The sequence below is a fragment of the Malaclemys terrapin genome, chromosome 3, assembly GCF_027887155.1.
Source record: "Malaclemys terrapin pileata isolate rMalTer1 chromosome 3, rMalTer1.hap1, whole genome shotgun sequence".
Lineage (NCBI taxonomy): Eukaryota > Metazoa > Chordata > Testudines > Emydidae > Malaclemys > Malaclemys terrapin.
The window spans coordinates 91,177,158-91,192,773 of record NC_071507.1 but is presented as its reverse complement, the minus strand read 5'-3'; the positions used below and the strand labels follow the sequence as shown (position 1 = coordinate 91,192,773).

Below are 15,616 nucleotides of genomic sequence, written 5' to 3'. Positions count from 1 at the left end.
ATTTTAGAATTTAAAACTGGGCTGGATTGGACATCAAACATGAAATACAGTATAAAGAGTTTCCCCAAGAAAGGGAAAACCCATCACTTAAGTGTATAATAAAGGTGCTCTACTCCCAGCAAATTTAGTTACACTGAGACTAGTCATGGTGTTTAGGTATTCCTGATAGCTAATCCTGATCATTTTAGTGAAAATTCTAGTTAAGGTTATGCTGAGTCTTCTATTCTAATCCCATATGCATTATGTTAACAACTTTCTGAGCAATTCTTTGTTTTGCCTGAAGTTTTCCGTGTTTGGTCATCCAAAAGGATGCTATAGTAGTGTAGTGGGTTTGTGTGAGAGACTGAGCATTGAACAAATGGGGAACGTTGGCCATGTGAATACCATGAGGTCTCTACTGTAAGAGCTTGAGTGCAGTGATTTCTCCCACCTTTAAAAAAGGAGAAGACCCTGTTACATAAGAACAACCTTTGTCACACTGCTCTATAAGTAATATGCTCAGATATGCACTGCGTTTTCACTGATTTCAATAGGAGAGTTACATGTTTGTACTTAGAAATGTATCCAAGATCAAAAACTGGTCAAAAGTTTAAACAAAAGGAACCATCAACAGTTTTTCATACAGTATCCCCTATTTATTTATCTTTCCAGATATTTCTATTACAGTATCTGCATTGCCTATCCCCTACATCAATATGCAAAAAAAGTAAATAGATAATTGACATACTGGCTGAGTCCACAGGTACCACATGAAGTTTTATCATGCTACCTATACGCGTTGGTAAAGTTTCTGCAAAACTCAAGACTGGAAATTTCTTATCCTTGGCAAATGCAAGAAAATCATCATTTAGTTCTTTAAGGGCAGGAGAATCTGAAGAAGGAAAAAAAGAAATACTGTATATTGTATAAATTGTGTTAACGCATTTTCAGAAAATAAAAACTGATCTGCAATATTTTATCTTGTAAGAAATATTTTGGCAAAATTATAACTCCAGTAAAAACAGCAGCACATCCATTGTAAGACCCTGTTTTCAGGGGTTTGACAGCAGCCTAGAATATGCCATGCTAACTTTGTCATTTAATCCTACATTGCCTGAGATTTGATTACAAGGTGTGTTACAGAGGAGTCACATACTACACTATTACAGTTCTGAACGGCTGAGACTATTCTGTAAACTTGCCCACAGCTTTAGCCTCTTCTACAAACAGTTAAGTACAGAAGTTATTCTGTCACTTTAACTGACAGCCTTGGAAAGATTAAAAAGAAAGGTTTTTGTTGTTTTTATCTTGCATTTTCAAATGGAGTGACAAAAATCATAAACAGATAAAATCCTATACTAAGTGGCTACAAAGTGAGAATACCTGTGCTGAGTTCCTTAACCTCCACAGAAGGAAAGAGAAGATATCTAGCATTCATTGAGTATTCAGCCAGCTGGGAGCCATGGTGAGGTACACTATAAAATATGATTCCTCGGGTGTTGTTTACAATTTTATCCATTTCTGGGTTCTTTGAAGCATCCACCAACATCTTTTTAACTAGAAGACCTGGCAACAAAAATATTAATTTATGCAGGGAACTAAATAACTGAGAGAATAATGTTCATATTAAAATACATACAAATCAGACCATCATATTCTTTCCTCAACTAATTAGGTCTACTCTGAAAAATATGTAAAAGTAGAAAACTATAATGAGGCAGGAAATGTAAACTGTTACTATTTGGTGTCAAATCCAATATTCCAAACTTACTTGGTTTCCTTTAAACTCTACCAGTGATCCAAAGATCCAACAAGGAGACAATTTAGCCTACAGGTTCCCAATTACATGACCTTCCTTACAATCTCAGCTAAATCATTCATTGATTCTGTGCCCTTCCCCAACATAGTACAAAGAGATAACAATATAGTTCATTAATAAATTGTTCATGCAATGCAGTATAGTTAATAAAGTAAAACATCAGTTTTATATTTTCAGACCACATTTTGCAAACTTTTGGGGTGATCGAGTTTGATCTGAAATGTGGTTGTTCAGGCTAATTTAGCTACTCATTTTAAAGCATAATGGCCGATAATACATAGCTGATCTGTACAGCATAAGCAAAGTACTTACCCCCCATGCTATGTGATACCCATACCAGAGGTCTGTCTCCAACACCAGCAGCTCTAAGCTTGTTAAGAAGCTCATTGCTCCTATAAGCAATAGATTTCCTGCAGAAGAAAAAGAGAGATGCAAGGCGGAAGGCAAACATATTAAAGGGCAGTCTCATGCTGGAGTGGAGTTTCAGTACATCAATACTATGAAAAGGGAATTAGGTAGATAACTCATGTTGGACCTGAACACAGTTACTGAACACAGTCAGCTATTACCATCTTCATTGGGAACTGAGGACACTGAACACCTTGTAGGACTGAGGCCACTAGGAACAACAGGAGCTCAGGGACAGAGATAACGAATATTTTCTAGAAGCACTGGAGTTTTCCTTTAGTTTTGGGATTTAGGATTAGCTCTAAATGTCTCGTTATGCTTTGGGATTTTAAACAGCTTGGTTTTCATATAAAAATATTTTTCTTTTCAAAGCATCAGAGTGTAATGAATTCTATTCTCTTGTGAAGCAAACAGTGTCTGACAAGCAAATACTTTGCTAAATTGTGCTTAAAGTATGCAGCAATGCACTGATAATGCTAAAGCTGAAACCTGGGCTCTGAACAACTAAGTTCTGATCTACCTATAATTTCTAAAATAATACCTATTGATACTTTGTTCTTCTATTACACTTTCCAGCCAATAATCTCAGAGTTAAAAGAGCGGTAAAGCATAATCTTCTCCATTTTGAAGATGGAGAAGTTGAGGTACAGAAAAGGTAAATGACTTGCCGAAGGTCAACCAGTCTGTAGCAGAGCAGGAACATCTACTGATTTCCAGTCCCATGCTTTAAAGCATATCACCTCCCTTCCTCACAGCAGAAGTAAAGTTGAACATAGAGGACCACAGGACAAGATGAGAACTCGGAGAATTAAATGAGCAGCAGAAATATCAGGATATTGCTATATTACAGTGCAAAGATCTAAACAACAGCCACATTTGAAAAGCCTTGTACAGTCAATTCTCAGAATGGATGTTAAAGATCACTCTGCTATAGTACCTGTGAAAAGAGATTCAAATGTGGCTTTTCAACTGAACTAAATCTTTAAGACAGCTGCAGAGATTTGCTCCTTCTGAGAATCAAGTCCAGCATGGCATGTGGGATTTCACAGCTCCATGGGGACTCTAACTGTTGTCCCACGCGTCCGTGACACTTTAAATGACAGCACTATAAGCTCACTTTTAAAAGGCCAGCTAGCATATCTATGAATAATAATGCAAGGGTTATGATTCTACTGCTGCATCTTTCTTGATACTCTTAAGAAATCCTCCTTCATACTTTTCCTTTTTCAGCAGCCATATGGAACTGCAAAATGACCAAATACAGTATGCTCAGGTGATCTTTATTCTGAGGACAAAAATTACTACAATACACATTGAGAAATATATTTTTTCCTTTTTCTAACTCCTTTCCACTTCCATAACTCTGGTTGGACACAGTAAGAAACAGAATTACCTGTCTATAAGTATTTTTGCTGTTATTAAACTGTTTTGTTTCTACTAATTTCAAAGAAATGCGTGAGATTGTTATTGTTTCCCTAATGGAGTGGATTACATATGCTTCCTTTATTGGAATAATTGTACCAATTTGCTAAATACCAAGAAATAGAAGGAACAAGGAGTGGGGAGAGAAAACAATGAGAATTGTGCCTCCTAATTTTCTATACTGTGATGAAAGTTTTCCCCTACTATGGAATATAAATCCTTTGGACCCCGATCTGGTAAACACTTCATTTTAAGCACAGGAGTAGTCCCCTAGTCATATCCTTGAGACTACTCACCTGCTTCAAACTGAGCTCATACATAAATGTTTATAGGATTGAGATCTAGGGCTTCCTCCAAAGTTCATTAAAATCAATGGAGAGACTCCTGTTGACTTCAATGGGCTCTGGAACATACCCCTAGTCTGTTTTACTATTTTTTCTTTTAGAAAACCCTGTTGAGTTGGAGGTGCTGTTGTTCAAATGAGACGTATAACAGAAATTCTCATTACTTGTGGTCAATAAAGATCTCACAACACTTTTGGCAAACATGTCCTAACAAATACCAACTTGAGTTTCAGCTGAATATGGTCTCCTTTACTTCCTGTCCAAAACTATTATACAGCTACTATATTTTATCTGCCACAGAATAGTCTCTCTCTCTTTTCAGGGATTTATAACTCTTGAATAAAAGTGATCTCCAGGCCAAAACTAGGCATATAAAGTCTTAATCTGAAAACTGTTTTGTAGTGCATTTGGAGAATTGTTTGTCTGAAGTTAAGAAATCCCCCACCCCACAAAGAATCTATTCAGGCCAGTCTCTAGAGTTCTTCACACATTTCTCTTTAATGCAAAGCTGAATGAACCACAAGAATTTAGAGAGACACCACAAGCACCTACTCAGGCAGTAGGGAAATCAAGTGTGCACACTTTTGCTGAGGAACAGGTGGTAAGAGGGTTTCTCCAAACCAAAATCTCCTCCACAGCAGCACATGACAGGAAAAATAAGATCACCTGCTCCTGACTATAGGATCCTAATATATCAATAGTATAGCTTTTTCTCTCCTCCCCAAATTACATGCACTTCATTTGTTACCTGTGGTCCTCAATAGGGCACTTTGTTTTCCAATCACTCAGGTGGGTGTCATACTCCACAGATACAATTCTAAGCGAAGGACAGTCTGAGGCTAGCCAGGTCTAAATTAAATATAAAATCAAAACAAAGGAGCACACTTGAATTTACACTACACCAGTTGGTTCTCATACATCAAAATCAAGACCAGCAATCTGCTGTAAGATTGATAGTTAATTAGAAGAAAAAAAACCCCTATTAAATGTAAAGTACAGTTTTGGACAGAAAACTGACAAATATAAAAAGGATACCCTTCTGAAAATATTTGCTGCTGGTGTTCCTTTATGTCCTAGCTGCTTACTTTAAATGACAAAACAGTTTTTACTACTGTTAACACATCACAAAGCCACCAAAGCTATGGGAGAGTGAGCTGGATTCTGTATTGACTCATGCATTATTGACAAAAGAGTCCACTAAATTCTGATTGCAGAAACAATTATTATTGATAATGATTTAACAGGCAACTTGACTTTAAAGATCTCAGGCTGTGTTTGCAGGACTGGCAGTTCGATAAATCACCTTTGAGTTCAAAATTAAAGCTTTTCGTTAATCTTCCAAGTGCTTTATGAACAATGGCAAAGCTTCACAAAGCTGACTTCCGTGGATGATATCAGGGATGAAGACTGCCCATTAACATCCTCATAACACCTCTTTGAGGTGCATGAGAATTAGGCCTTGTCTACACTGGCAATTAACAGCACTGCAACTTTCTTGCTCAGGGGTGTGAAAAAACACCCCTGTGAGCGCAGCAAGTTGCAGGGCTGTAAAGCGCCAGTGTAAACAGTGCCCCAGCGCTGGGAGCTACGCCCCTCTTTGAGGTGTTTTTTTAGAGTGCTGGGAGAGCTCTCTCTCAGCGTTGCACTGCGACCACACAAGGCATGTTAAAGCGCTGCCAGTGTAGACTAGCCCTTACTCTTTTATAGACTGGAAAACAGGCATGCAGATTAAGGAAACCGCCCAAAGCCACAATGGGAGAGAGTGAGTGCCAGAGCTGGAATCAGTACTCAGGCTTCTGTCTCCCTCTCCTGTGTGACATGGAAAATCAACTAGATTAAAAATGGAACCCTGAACTACCATTTTTACAGTTACTTTTCAGATTACATTATGATATAAAATACACAACACCAAACGAAATTTCTTTAAGGCCCTTGTTACTGATTCACTGATAAAAATTCAACAGCAAACACTACAAAGCTTTAGTTAATCAGCAATCTATTTCTTTATAAAAATACAGTATACTTGAAAAAATCTGGAATTTTGTGGACATTTTTTGGTCTCTGAATAACAAATAAAAAAGGCAAGGAGGGTGAACAGATATCTACTAGGCAACCAAATTCTAGCCCAATCTAAAAGGAATAATAGAAAGAGATGTGGAAGATACTGCGTCCTCTTTTATTGGACGAAACAATTATATCAAAGGGGCTAACATTAGCTGGGAAATCCCACCCCAAGAACAATCTATTCAGAAATGCAACTTGTTGACAAATATTTACTAGTAAGTAAGAAAGAACTACTTGCAGAATCTGATTAGAAGTAATCTAGATTAAAACCAGGCAGTTGCTAAAAGCATAAGAACGGCTATACTGGGTCAGACCAATAGTCCATCTAGCCCAGTATCCTGTCTTCCGACAGTGGCCAATGCCAGGTGCTTCAGAGGGAATGAACAGAACAGGTAGTCATCAAGTGATCCATCTCCTGTTGCCCATTCCCACCTTCTGGCAAACAGAGGCTAGGGACACCATCCCTGCCCAATTTGGCTAATAGCCATTGATGGACCTATCCTCCATGAACTTATCTAGCTCTTTTTTTAACCCTGTTATAGTCTTGGCCTTCATGACATCCTCTGGCAAAGAGTTCCACAGGTTGACTGTGTGTTGTGTGACTCTAGGTTTCTTCCATTTTCCTCTCCACAGTGCTCACTGAAGAGGAAACAATCATCTGATGGGAATTAGTTATTGTCTCCCTACCTTTGGCCAGCATTCACTGTAAACCTCTTCCCCTTCGAAAGCCTTTACATCCAAAGGCTGTTTAATGTCTTGTTGTCGCCAGGTTTTAAATGCTGCTCCCAAAAGACCATGAATAAAAAGGACGTCTGCTTTAATGGGCTGACTGATATTGGAAAGAATTTTAAAAAGAAGTAGGATACATATTTTAATAGGTTAAAATTAACATTTACATAAGCCACTTTCATCCCAAAGTGCTTTTTAAAAAATAAAACCTGCACAATATATCTATGTTACGGAGATCATCACACGTAGTATACACAATAAAATGTAAACTGAGGAACCACACAGAATACAGTGGGCTAGGGAAAAGGGAGGGAGTTCAAGTGGTCCATACAGGATAACATTAAATGCATCCAAGCTGTCTGCAGTGGGACTGCTGCTATTGGAGGTATAAGAGGCTAGTGGCACATCAATGGATCACAAACAGATACGTTTTCAACTTATAAAATGGCTGGAAAACTGAACCAACACCATTCCCTTCATGCTGCATCCAAAGGAACAGTGAAATTTCCATGGAATGTTCACCATGCTGGAACACTGTGAGTAATGCAATTGTGTGATTTACTAAGAAACAGAGGGAGGGAAGGGGAACCTAAACCCCACGGCAATACCACTTACCCTGCAAGACACATGCAGGAATATCAAATGAGGGAGGAACCCATAACCAATGAGGGAAGTTCCCTGAGGCTCATTGCTGAATCTCACTGCTGCAATAAGAAAGTTTCCCTTTGCTAACTCCAATTTACACCCAGCCAATACCAAGAAACTGAAGGATAGAGGTATCCTTGGTACTACACTGAGGCACTGTAATAGATTTTGCCACTATCAAGGTGTCAGAGGGTATCTGTCCCTTCAGACACCCAAAAGGAGCTGTTCACCAAGTGGGCCAAAGAGTATTTTACTGGTATGCTTAGAGACAGTAAAATCCCTACTGAAAAACGAAGCGCACCTTTAAGATGCTGCTTCAGACACAGCACCATCTTAACTATGCCCCCATAGGGACGGTAATAGGAAATGAACATCATAGTACCTTATCCTCTGTAATAAAAAATGCCAGTCTCTTTGCCCACTACAATTCTAAATCAGGATTTCTATTCATACAATCCAACAGAACCTTCCATGTGGCCTGTGCAATGGCATTAATGTAAGGAGTAGTTGCTGCTAGTTGACACCTGCTTCTTGTCCTTGTTTCCAGCTGCACAAGCACAATTAATTGTTTTACTAACAATACTCTAGGGGATTTCCTACAATTAGTTTCCTGCATTTTTGCCAAGTATTCCTTGCTTTCAAAAAAACAATTATCCATATGGTGCTGGCATCCCAACAGGGCTGAGTTGCATGTGAAGCAATACCTTAAATGTGCATATACCAATTTTTGTAAATTTGTGTTTGTTTTTCCTTGTAACGCTCACATTCTTTTCAGGGAGATATGACGAGACTTTCACTGAGTACTTCCTAGTGCCTTAACATTTGAGTTTAAGATGCTGAAGTCCTACATTCCAGAAGGACAGGCACAGCAGACAGCACTGTTGGGCAGCAGCAACTTTAACTCCACCTTTACAAAGTTTTTTGTAAGTGAATAATAAAAGAAGTAACATGTGGTAGAGTAAGGACCCTCCTCTTTACCTGCTACGGTACTGTGGATGTAAAACATATACGCCATCTGGATACTTTTCCTGCACTGTCTCTCTGTCCAGATTAGCCAGGGCTCTGGATGCATGTGAAGACTGAATGACATGAGGAGACTTCATTGCTTCAGCTAGTATGGAAACCCAACCTAGTTTAAAAATAAAACAAAACACATCTCTCATTGGCTGTTAATTACTAAGAAACTATTATCTGAACTATGATTGCAGAATGGCTTTTCTCATTTAAAATGATGTTTGCCAAAATAATTGTAGGAGCATAAGAACTGCAATGCTAGAACAAACCCTATTTCAATCCAGGTATCTTGCCTCAGACTGTAGCCAGTGCTGGATGGTAGCACCTGTGTAATGCACTGAACTGTGCCAAAAATATTCCACATTGATGTGGTACGCAATTAATCTCTGACTCCAACTGGTGATCAGAGCACTCTCTCTCTCAAGAAGATGAGTGTGTACCCCCCTTCAATTCCTCCCATCACCCAAAAGGAAGAGGGAGGGGGAAAGGAGCAAGGGAGTAAATCCCCAAATCCCTCAAGCAGTCAAGATGTGAGAAAGATAGAGAAAAGAAATGGCACCTCCCCAGTAGCCCAGTAGAATAAGAGACCTCCAACATCTGATGGGCAGAGAGAAGAAAGGAGAAAGAAAGACAAAGTATGACTGACATGTCACAGATTCAGGATTAGTAATTCACAGCAGAAATAAGGAAAAGGAATAGATGAGCTGCATACGTCACCTGTTTGAAAACAAATACCTTTCAGAATTAAAAAAATATAAAGAAAATTATGAAAGACACATAGGAATGTAAATTGATTTTAGAAGTAGGATATATTTCAAAGGTTTGTGTAAAATGAAAGTCCTTAAGAGAACATTATCAAATCATCTTTTTCCACTTCTCTGTATTATAATAGCAAAAAATGACAAAAATAGTTTAAAATATCACCTAAAATAGTTTAAAATATCACCTAAACTGACCTTTCTGAAGGGTCAAAAAACATTGAGCTAAGGATACCCACACCCCCTCAGAGAGCCCAATATGAGCCAATACCTCTTCTACCATTCTCTTTCCTCTTCTTCCTGTGCTGGCAGTCCTAACATGGGAAGACAGAATTACTGGCTTCACAGGCCCTTTTCTCTTATCCAACCTGGTAAGCATTTTATGGGGACAAACAAGTAGTCTTCTTCCCAGTTCTGGACTGCCAAGACCCAGTAGCTCTTCTATGGAGTTCTCTTTAAAAATTAGTACATCCTTTAAAATGTATACAGCAGAGAGCATTAAAGGATTGTGAATATCTGTTCTCTAACAATCTCTTCCTCCAGTCTCAGGGATTGAGCAGGGATTCTCACAGAAACAGAAGGAAGGATTTCACAACATAAAGAATTCCACAATCCCCAGGTGCATGCTGGGGCACAAACTCCAAAGACAGCCCGTTAAAAGAGGCAGAGCAGCAAGACCAGGTAGAAGTTACTAGATCTACTTCAAAATGAGGAAATTGATGGACTGGCCTGTTCACTCCAGACGGCAGAGGAACAGACCTGCTTGGCCTCCTTACAAGAAGAAATCACAGCCAGTAAGGAAATCTCGGAACTATTGGGTAGATAGAGTTTGTGAGGAGGAATACCAAGAGATTCATAAAAACATCCCAATTCTGATGTTTAGCTGAACTAAGCCCAAATTCTGAACCTTCATCAATGATTTATGACTCTGACTGTAGGGATGAGGCAAGTTTGCAGTAACACTGACTATGCTGTTTTGGTCTGTAAATGAATAGGACTTCTGCCTCCAGCACTATTGATCCTGTGTATTTTACAAAAGTAATAAATTAACTTACAAATTTAGAATATAAGTATTGCATCAAGATTGCTTACGTTTGCTTTCTTTTTACCTGCACGTACTATGGATGAATGAAGACGTTCATCCAAAGCCATATTTCCAATGATGCGAATTATGTTCCTTTGTATTTTCGCAGAATCGTTACGCAACTGGTATATCCTCTGTAGTAGCTGAAGACCTCCATTTGCTTCAATTTTATCACAATGAGTAGAAACCTAGCATTTTACAGTAAATTCAGTGATACTAAGTGGAAGTCGTGCAAATATCCAAATCTGCAAAAGTTTCCTGAGAAGCTCTCTGTACATAGTCTCCATTAAAGCTACTAAGTACTATATCCACATCATATGCAGAAATTGTTACTTAATCTAGGATTTGTTTTTATGTTATGCTTAAATCTTTCAGTTTAACAATTTAAGAAATTATAAGAACTATGAAATACTTATTTTTATTGAATGCCACAAACTCAGAAATGGAGTCAAAAATTTTAGCATGCGAACTGCACAATCATTCCAACTTGACAGCCCAATATTGGGAAGGGACTGAGCACTTCCAGTTTTCTCTCACTGAAGTTAATGGGACCTGAGGATGCTTGACACCTTGCAGGATCAGATCCTAAGACCACAATTCTCCATAACACAACTGCCCACTTTTTCTAAAGCACTGTGTAAGCTGGGGCCACTTATTCTGCACACCTACCCGCTAGAACACTCTCTTATAATCCTTTTTTATTCAAAAAGGTAACATTATTCTAAACAGTGCTTCTGTCATTACAGATCTTCATGGCAGCAACAGAAACCAATGTAGGCAAATGACTGCACATTTATGAGCCATACTGTGGACCATTGCTGTTGAATAGATGCTGGCAGAGGTGAAAGTAAGCAGGTAGCGGCTGCTGGAGCCCCGGGCCCTTTAAATTGTCCCCGGAGCCCTGGGGTAGCGGCGGCGGGGCTCTGGTGGCTATTTAAAGGGTCTGGGGCTCCAGCAGCCTCTACCACCCCGGCCCTTAAAATAGTCGCCAGAGCCCCACCGCCACCCCCCCCAGGGCTCCGGCAGCAGGGTTCCGGGGACGATTTAAAGGGTCCGGCGCTTAGGTAGCCACTACCGCCCCAGGCCCTTTAAATCGTCCACGGAGCCTGCCAGAGCCCTGGGGTAGCGGCAGCAGGGCTCCAGCGGCAATTTAAAGGGCCCGGGGCTCAGCTGCCACTACTGCCCCAGGCCCTTTAACTTGCTGCCGCAACCCCACCACCACTACCCCAGGGCTCCAGCAGCAGGGCTCCGGGGACAATTTAAAGGGCCCAGGGCGGTAGCGGCAGCCCCGGGCCCTTTAAATCACTGCTGTAGCCCCCGGCTGCTGCTGCTAACCCGGGGCCCCGGCAGCGCGGCTCGGGTGGCAATTTAAAGGGCCCAGGGCTCCCACTGCCGCTACCTCTGGGGCCCTTTAAATTGCCACCCGAGTCCCGCTGCTGGATCCCTGGGGTAGTGGCGGCAGGGCTCTGGCAGTGATTTAAAGGGCCAGGTGCTCCCGGCTGCCGCTACTGCAGTGCAGCCCCAGTCCCTTTAAAGCTCCACCCGAGGCTGGGGCCCGGGGTAGCGGCAGTAGCCCGGAGCCCCCTCCAATGGTGATTTAAAGTGCCCAGGGCTCCGCTGCGGTAGTGGCAGCTGGAGCCCCAGGCCCTTTAAATCACCCCTGGGGCTCCCAGCCATCTCTGCAGCTGGTAGCTCCAAGGATAATTTAAAGGGCCCGGGGCTCCCAGCTGCTGCTACCACAGCCCCAGCCCCGGGCCCTTTAAATACTGATTTAAAGCACTGGGGGATTTAAAGGCCACGCCTCTTCCGGATGAGGACCCGCACCCTCCTAAGGGCTCCAGAGTACCGGTAAGTCCTTTAAGTTACTTTCACCCCTGGATGCTGGTGACATGAAAGTTTCTATTATAGTATTGAATACTGTGCTATGGCTGAGTACTGTGCTCTTTGCCCTTCCCTACCATAAATTTAGCTTAGTGGATTTTTTTCAATATGTATTTATTCAGCTTCTGATTTTAGCTATGTTCTACCTGCAGTCTTTCTTGTGCAATTAATATTGTTATGGCAAGTGTCACCAGGTGACGCTGTTACACATAGTCTTCCACTTTCTTTTTCTTAGTGTGCAAGTAAATGTTCGATGTTGGGAAGACATGCTGTATTGTTGTTAGTTTTTGTTATGCAAGATTCTGTGTAGAGGCAATGATCCTTGGGAGGAAGAGCTGCAGTGCGAGCAGTAGGAGAGTTTGCGCTCTGCCTTGGTCTCTGATCAGAGTTAATTCATAATACAGAGTTGCTCTCTGGAAAGTCCACCTTAGTCTTAGACTGAGGGCTTGTCTACAGGGCACCAGCAAAATGCACTAGAGGGGTGTGATTTGTTAAGCACTCTAATTGCCCCATGTAGGCCCTGCTACATTCATGCGAACTAAGTAGCTTTTAGAACACACCAAGCGTTAGTGCGCTTTACCGCTCTGGCATGCTTTGTTGTGTAGACAAGCGCTGATATTCCTGAAAGAAGGGACTGCCTATATGACCATCTCTGTTCCAGGATTGATGTGCGTGTGTAAATAAAACAAGTTATTCTTAGAATATACCCAGACTCCACATAACTGATATGTCCTCCACTGAGGAGTTGACATGTACAGCCTTGGATAGCTGTTACCACTATGCAGGGTAGAGGCACTGGCGTCAGAAGGTGGAACAACAACAAAGTAGTAGAGGAATACTTCACAAGGGCCTCCTCATAAAGTTTATCCCTGACTATTCCCTGGGTGTGCCCCACTGTGAAATCAACTGTAGGGCCTGCCACCAACACTGGAAGATCCATGCTACCCCACGCACCCCCCACACACTTTGCCATAGATGCCCGAGGGAACTCCTTAAAAGGGAATCTCCATCACTGAAGGAGAATATCCGTGGGAGACAATGATAGATCCTGTGAACAGTCCCCACAAACCTCCCACTCCACCCCTACTCATACATGGATTCCAATCCTGTGAACAGCACCTCAGCGGTTTGGGGGAGGAAACGATATTGGGAAGGTTGTGAAGGCAGCTTCCCCCCGCATCCCACACATGCAAAAGGCAAGATCAGAAAGGAAAGTTTATCAATACAGCTGTTCAATTATAGCTGTATACATGGATTACCTTTGAATGTTGCACTAAAGCTTGTAAACAGAAGAGTTCTACTGTCTCTGAAGGGACTTTACTCAAAGTCTCGCAATAAGGAAGCCCATTTCCTCCAAAACACCACAAGCCCCCCTGGAATAAGAATCAATAACAATCAACTCAAATCTCAAATGGCTAAATAAGAGGAGTGGTTCTAGTTATTTTTTTTTAAAGTGAAGCGTGCAACAGCCTGTAAAGCTGTTATACCAAGTGCTCTTATGTATATTACATTAATATATCCCTATATGTTCTGAAATATTCTAATATTTATAAAGGAAAAAAAATAAAACAGCCCATTAGATCAGTAGCTTTTACAGAAAACAGTCACTTACCTGTACAGTAACTGTTGTTCTTCAATATGCATTGTGCACATATACATCCCACTGTGGGTGTCTGTACGCTCAATCCACTTGAGCCAGAGACTTTTGCAAACAGTACCACTAGGCTCCCCTGCTCTTCTCATGCACTAAACTGAGAGCATAAAAGGGGCATGTCCATTGCCCCCCTTTCCATTTCTTCTCTCCACTGTCTGTCTAAAGACCTAAGTAGCAAGAAAGGTGGGAGGGTCATGGAATGTATATGTGCACAATACATCTCAAAGAGCAACAGTTCCTGTACGGGTAAGTAACCTGGGGTGCTGGAACAATTTTTATAGTGGGGATGCTGAGAGCCATTGAACCAAACTGTAAACCCTGTATATGATGGGAACCACTTCAAGCCAGGGGGTGCTGCAGCACCCCCACACCCCTGGTTCCAACACTTATGTTTTTTCTCCCTTGAGTGATTGTGCACATATACATTACTCTGTAGGTGACTCACCAGCAGTTTCCTTACAGGTGGCTGGACTTCAGATTATTTGAAAAGAGACTGGAATACCAACTTGCCAAAGCTGACATCATCTCGGGAGGTTTGAGAACTGGCATATGTCTGGAAAAAGGCTTGTATACTAACTTACACTAAGACTAAGCTAATACTATACAACCATATACAGTAATTTTTTTAAGCTGGTGAATTGAAGTTAAAGAGCAACAGGGAGCTCCAACTCCCACCATGGGAATCGAGAAAGAACTGAGAGGGAGGCAACAGACACACCCCTTTTATGCCCTCAGCTCAGCACACAAGCACTAACGACGCCTAGTGACACTGCTGGCAAAATCTCCAACTTCAGTGCACTGGGCGCACAGTGGGGTTGCCAACCCTCCCAGTTTCGCCGGGAGTCTCCCGAAATTGGGCTCTATCTCCTGGAGGCTACTGAAGCCAAATTGGGAGATTTTAGGCCACTAAAAGTCCGGTGGTGCAGCGGGGCTAAGGCAGGCTCCCTGTCTGACCTGGCCCTGTGCTGTTCCCCGAAGCAGCCAGCATGTCCATGCGGCACCTAGAGGTAGGGAAGGCCAGGGGGGCTCCACACACTGCCCCCACCCCAAGCACCAACTCCGCAGCTCCCATTGGCTGGAATTGTGGCCAATGGGAGTTGCAGGGGAGATACCTGCAGGCAGGGGCAGCGCGCTGAGCCCCCTGGCCCACACCACAGGGGCTGCAGGGACGTGTTGGCCGCTTTCAGGAGCAGCGCGGGGCCATGGCAGGCAGGGACCCTGCCTTAGCCCCGCTGCACCGCTGACCGGGAGCCTCCCGAGGTAAGTGCTGCCCAGCCAGAGCCCAGACCCCCTCCCACACCCCAACCCTCTACTCCAGCCCTGAGCCCCCTCCCGGAGCCAGCACCTCACACCCCCTCCTGCACCCCAAACCCCCTCCCACACTCTAACCCCCTGCCCCAGCCCTTCCAGAGCCCACACCCCTCACCCCCCCACACTCCAATCCCCTGCCCCAGCCCTGAGCCCCCTCCAGCACCCAAACTTGCTCCCAGAGCTTGCCCCCCCTCCTACACCCCAACCCCCTGCCCCAGCCCAGTGAAAGTGAGGGTGGGGGACAGCAAGCACCGGGGGAGATGGGGTGGATGGGGTGGGGCCTCTGAGAAGGGTGGGGCCTCAGGGAAGGGGCAGGACAGGGCGTGGCAAGGGTGTTTGGGTTTGTCTGATTAGACAGTCGGCAACCCTAACCTACAGTGAAATGTATATGTGCAGACTCACTCAAAGGAGAGCCTACTAACTACAGAAAGTATAATAAAGGGGGGAAACACTGTAGGTTTTTTATTTGTATTAATACAATACCATTCCCTGCCCCATATCTCA

General features: G+C 42.6%; 1 protein-coding gene across 2 annotated transcripts in view; it reads right to left on the bottom strand.

Annotated features, from left to right (window-relative positions):
- SERAC1 (serine active site containing 1) overlaps nucleotides 1-15,616 on the bottom strand; it is a 46,492-nt gene that overhangs the window by 3,405 nt on the left and 27,471 nt on the right. For both annotated transcript variants that reach the window (XM_054023773.1, XM_054023772.1), the window contains 8 exons: nucleotides 13,407-13,520; nucleotides 10,292-10,454; nucleotides 8,389-8,539; nucleotides 6,724-6,865; nucleotides 4,721-4,821; nucleotides 2,111-2,208; nucleotides 1,363-1,545; nucleotides 728-871 (listed from right to left, as the gene is read on the bottom strand). In XM_054023773.1, the coding sequence (XP_053879748.1) occupies nucleotides 728-871; nucleotides 1,363-1,545; nucleotides 2,111-2,208; nucleotides 4,721-4,821; nucleotides 6,724-6,865; nucleotides 8,389-8,539; nucleotides 10,292-10,454; nucleotides 13,407-13,520 (1,096 nt within the window). The remainder of the gene's footprint in view (nucleotides 1-727; nucleotides 872-1,362; nucleotides 1,546-2,110; nucleotides 2,209-4,720; nucleotides 4,822-6,723; nucleotides 6,866-8,388; nucleotides 8,540-10,291; nucleotides 10,455-13,406; nucleotides 13,521-15,616) is intronic.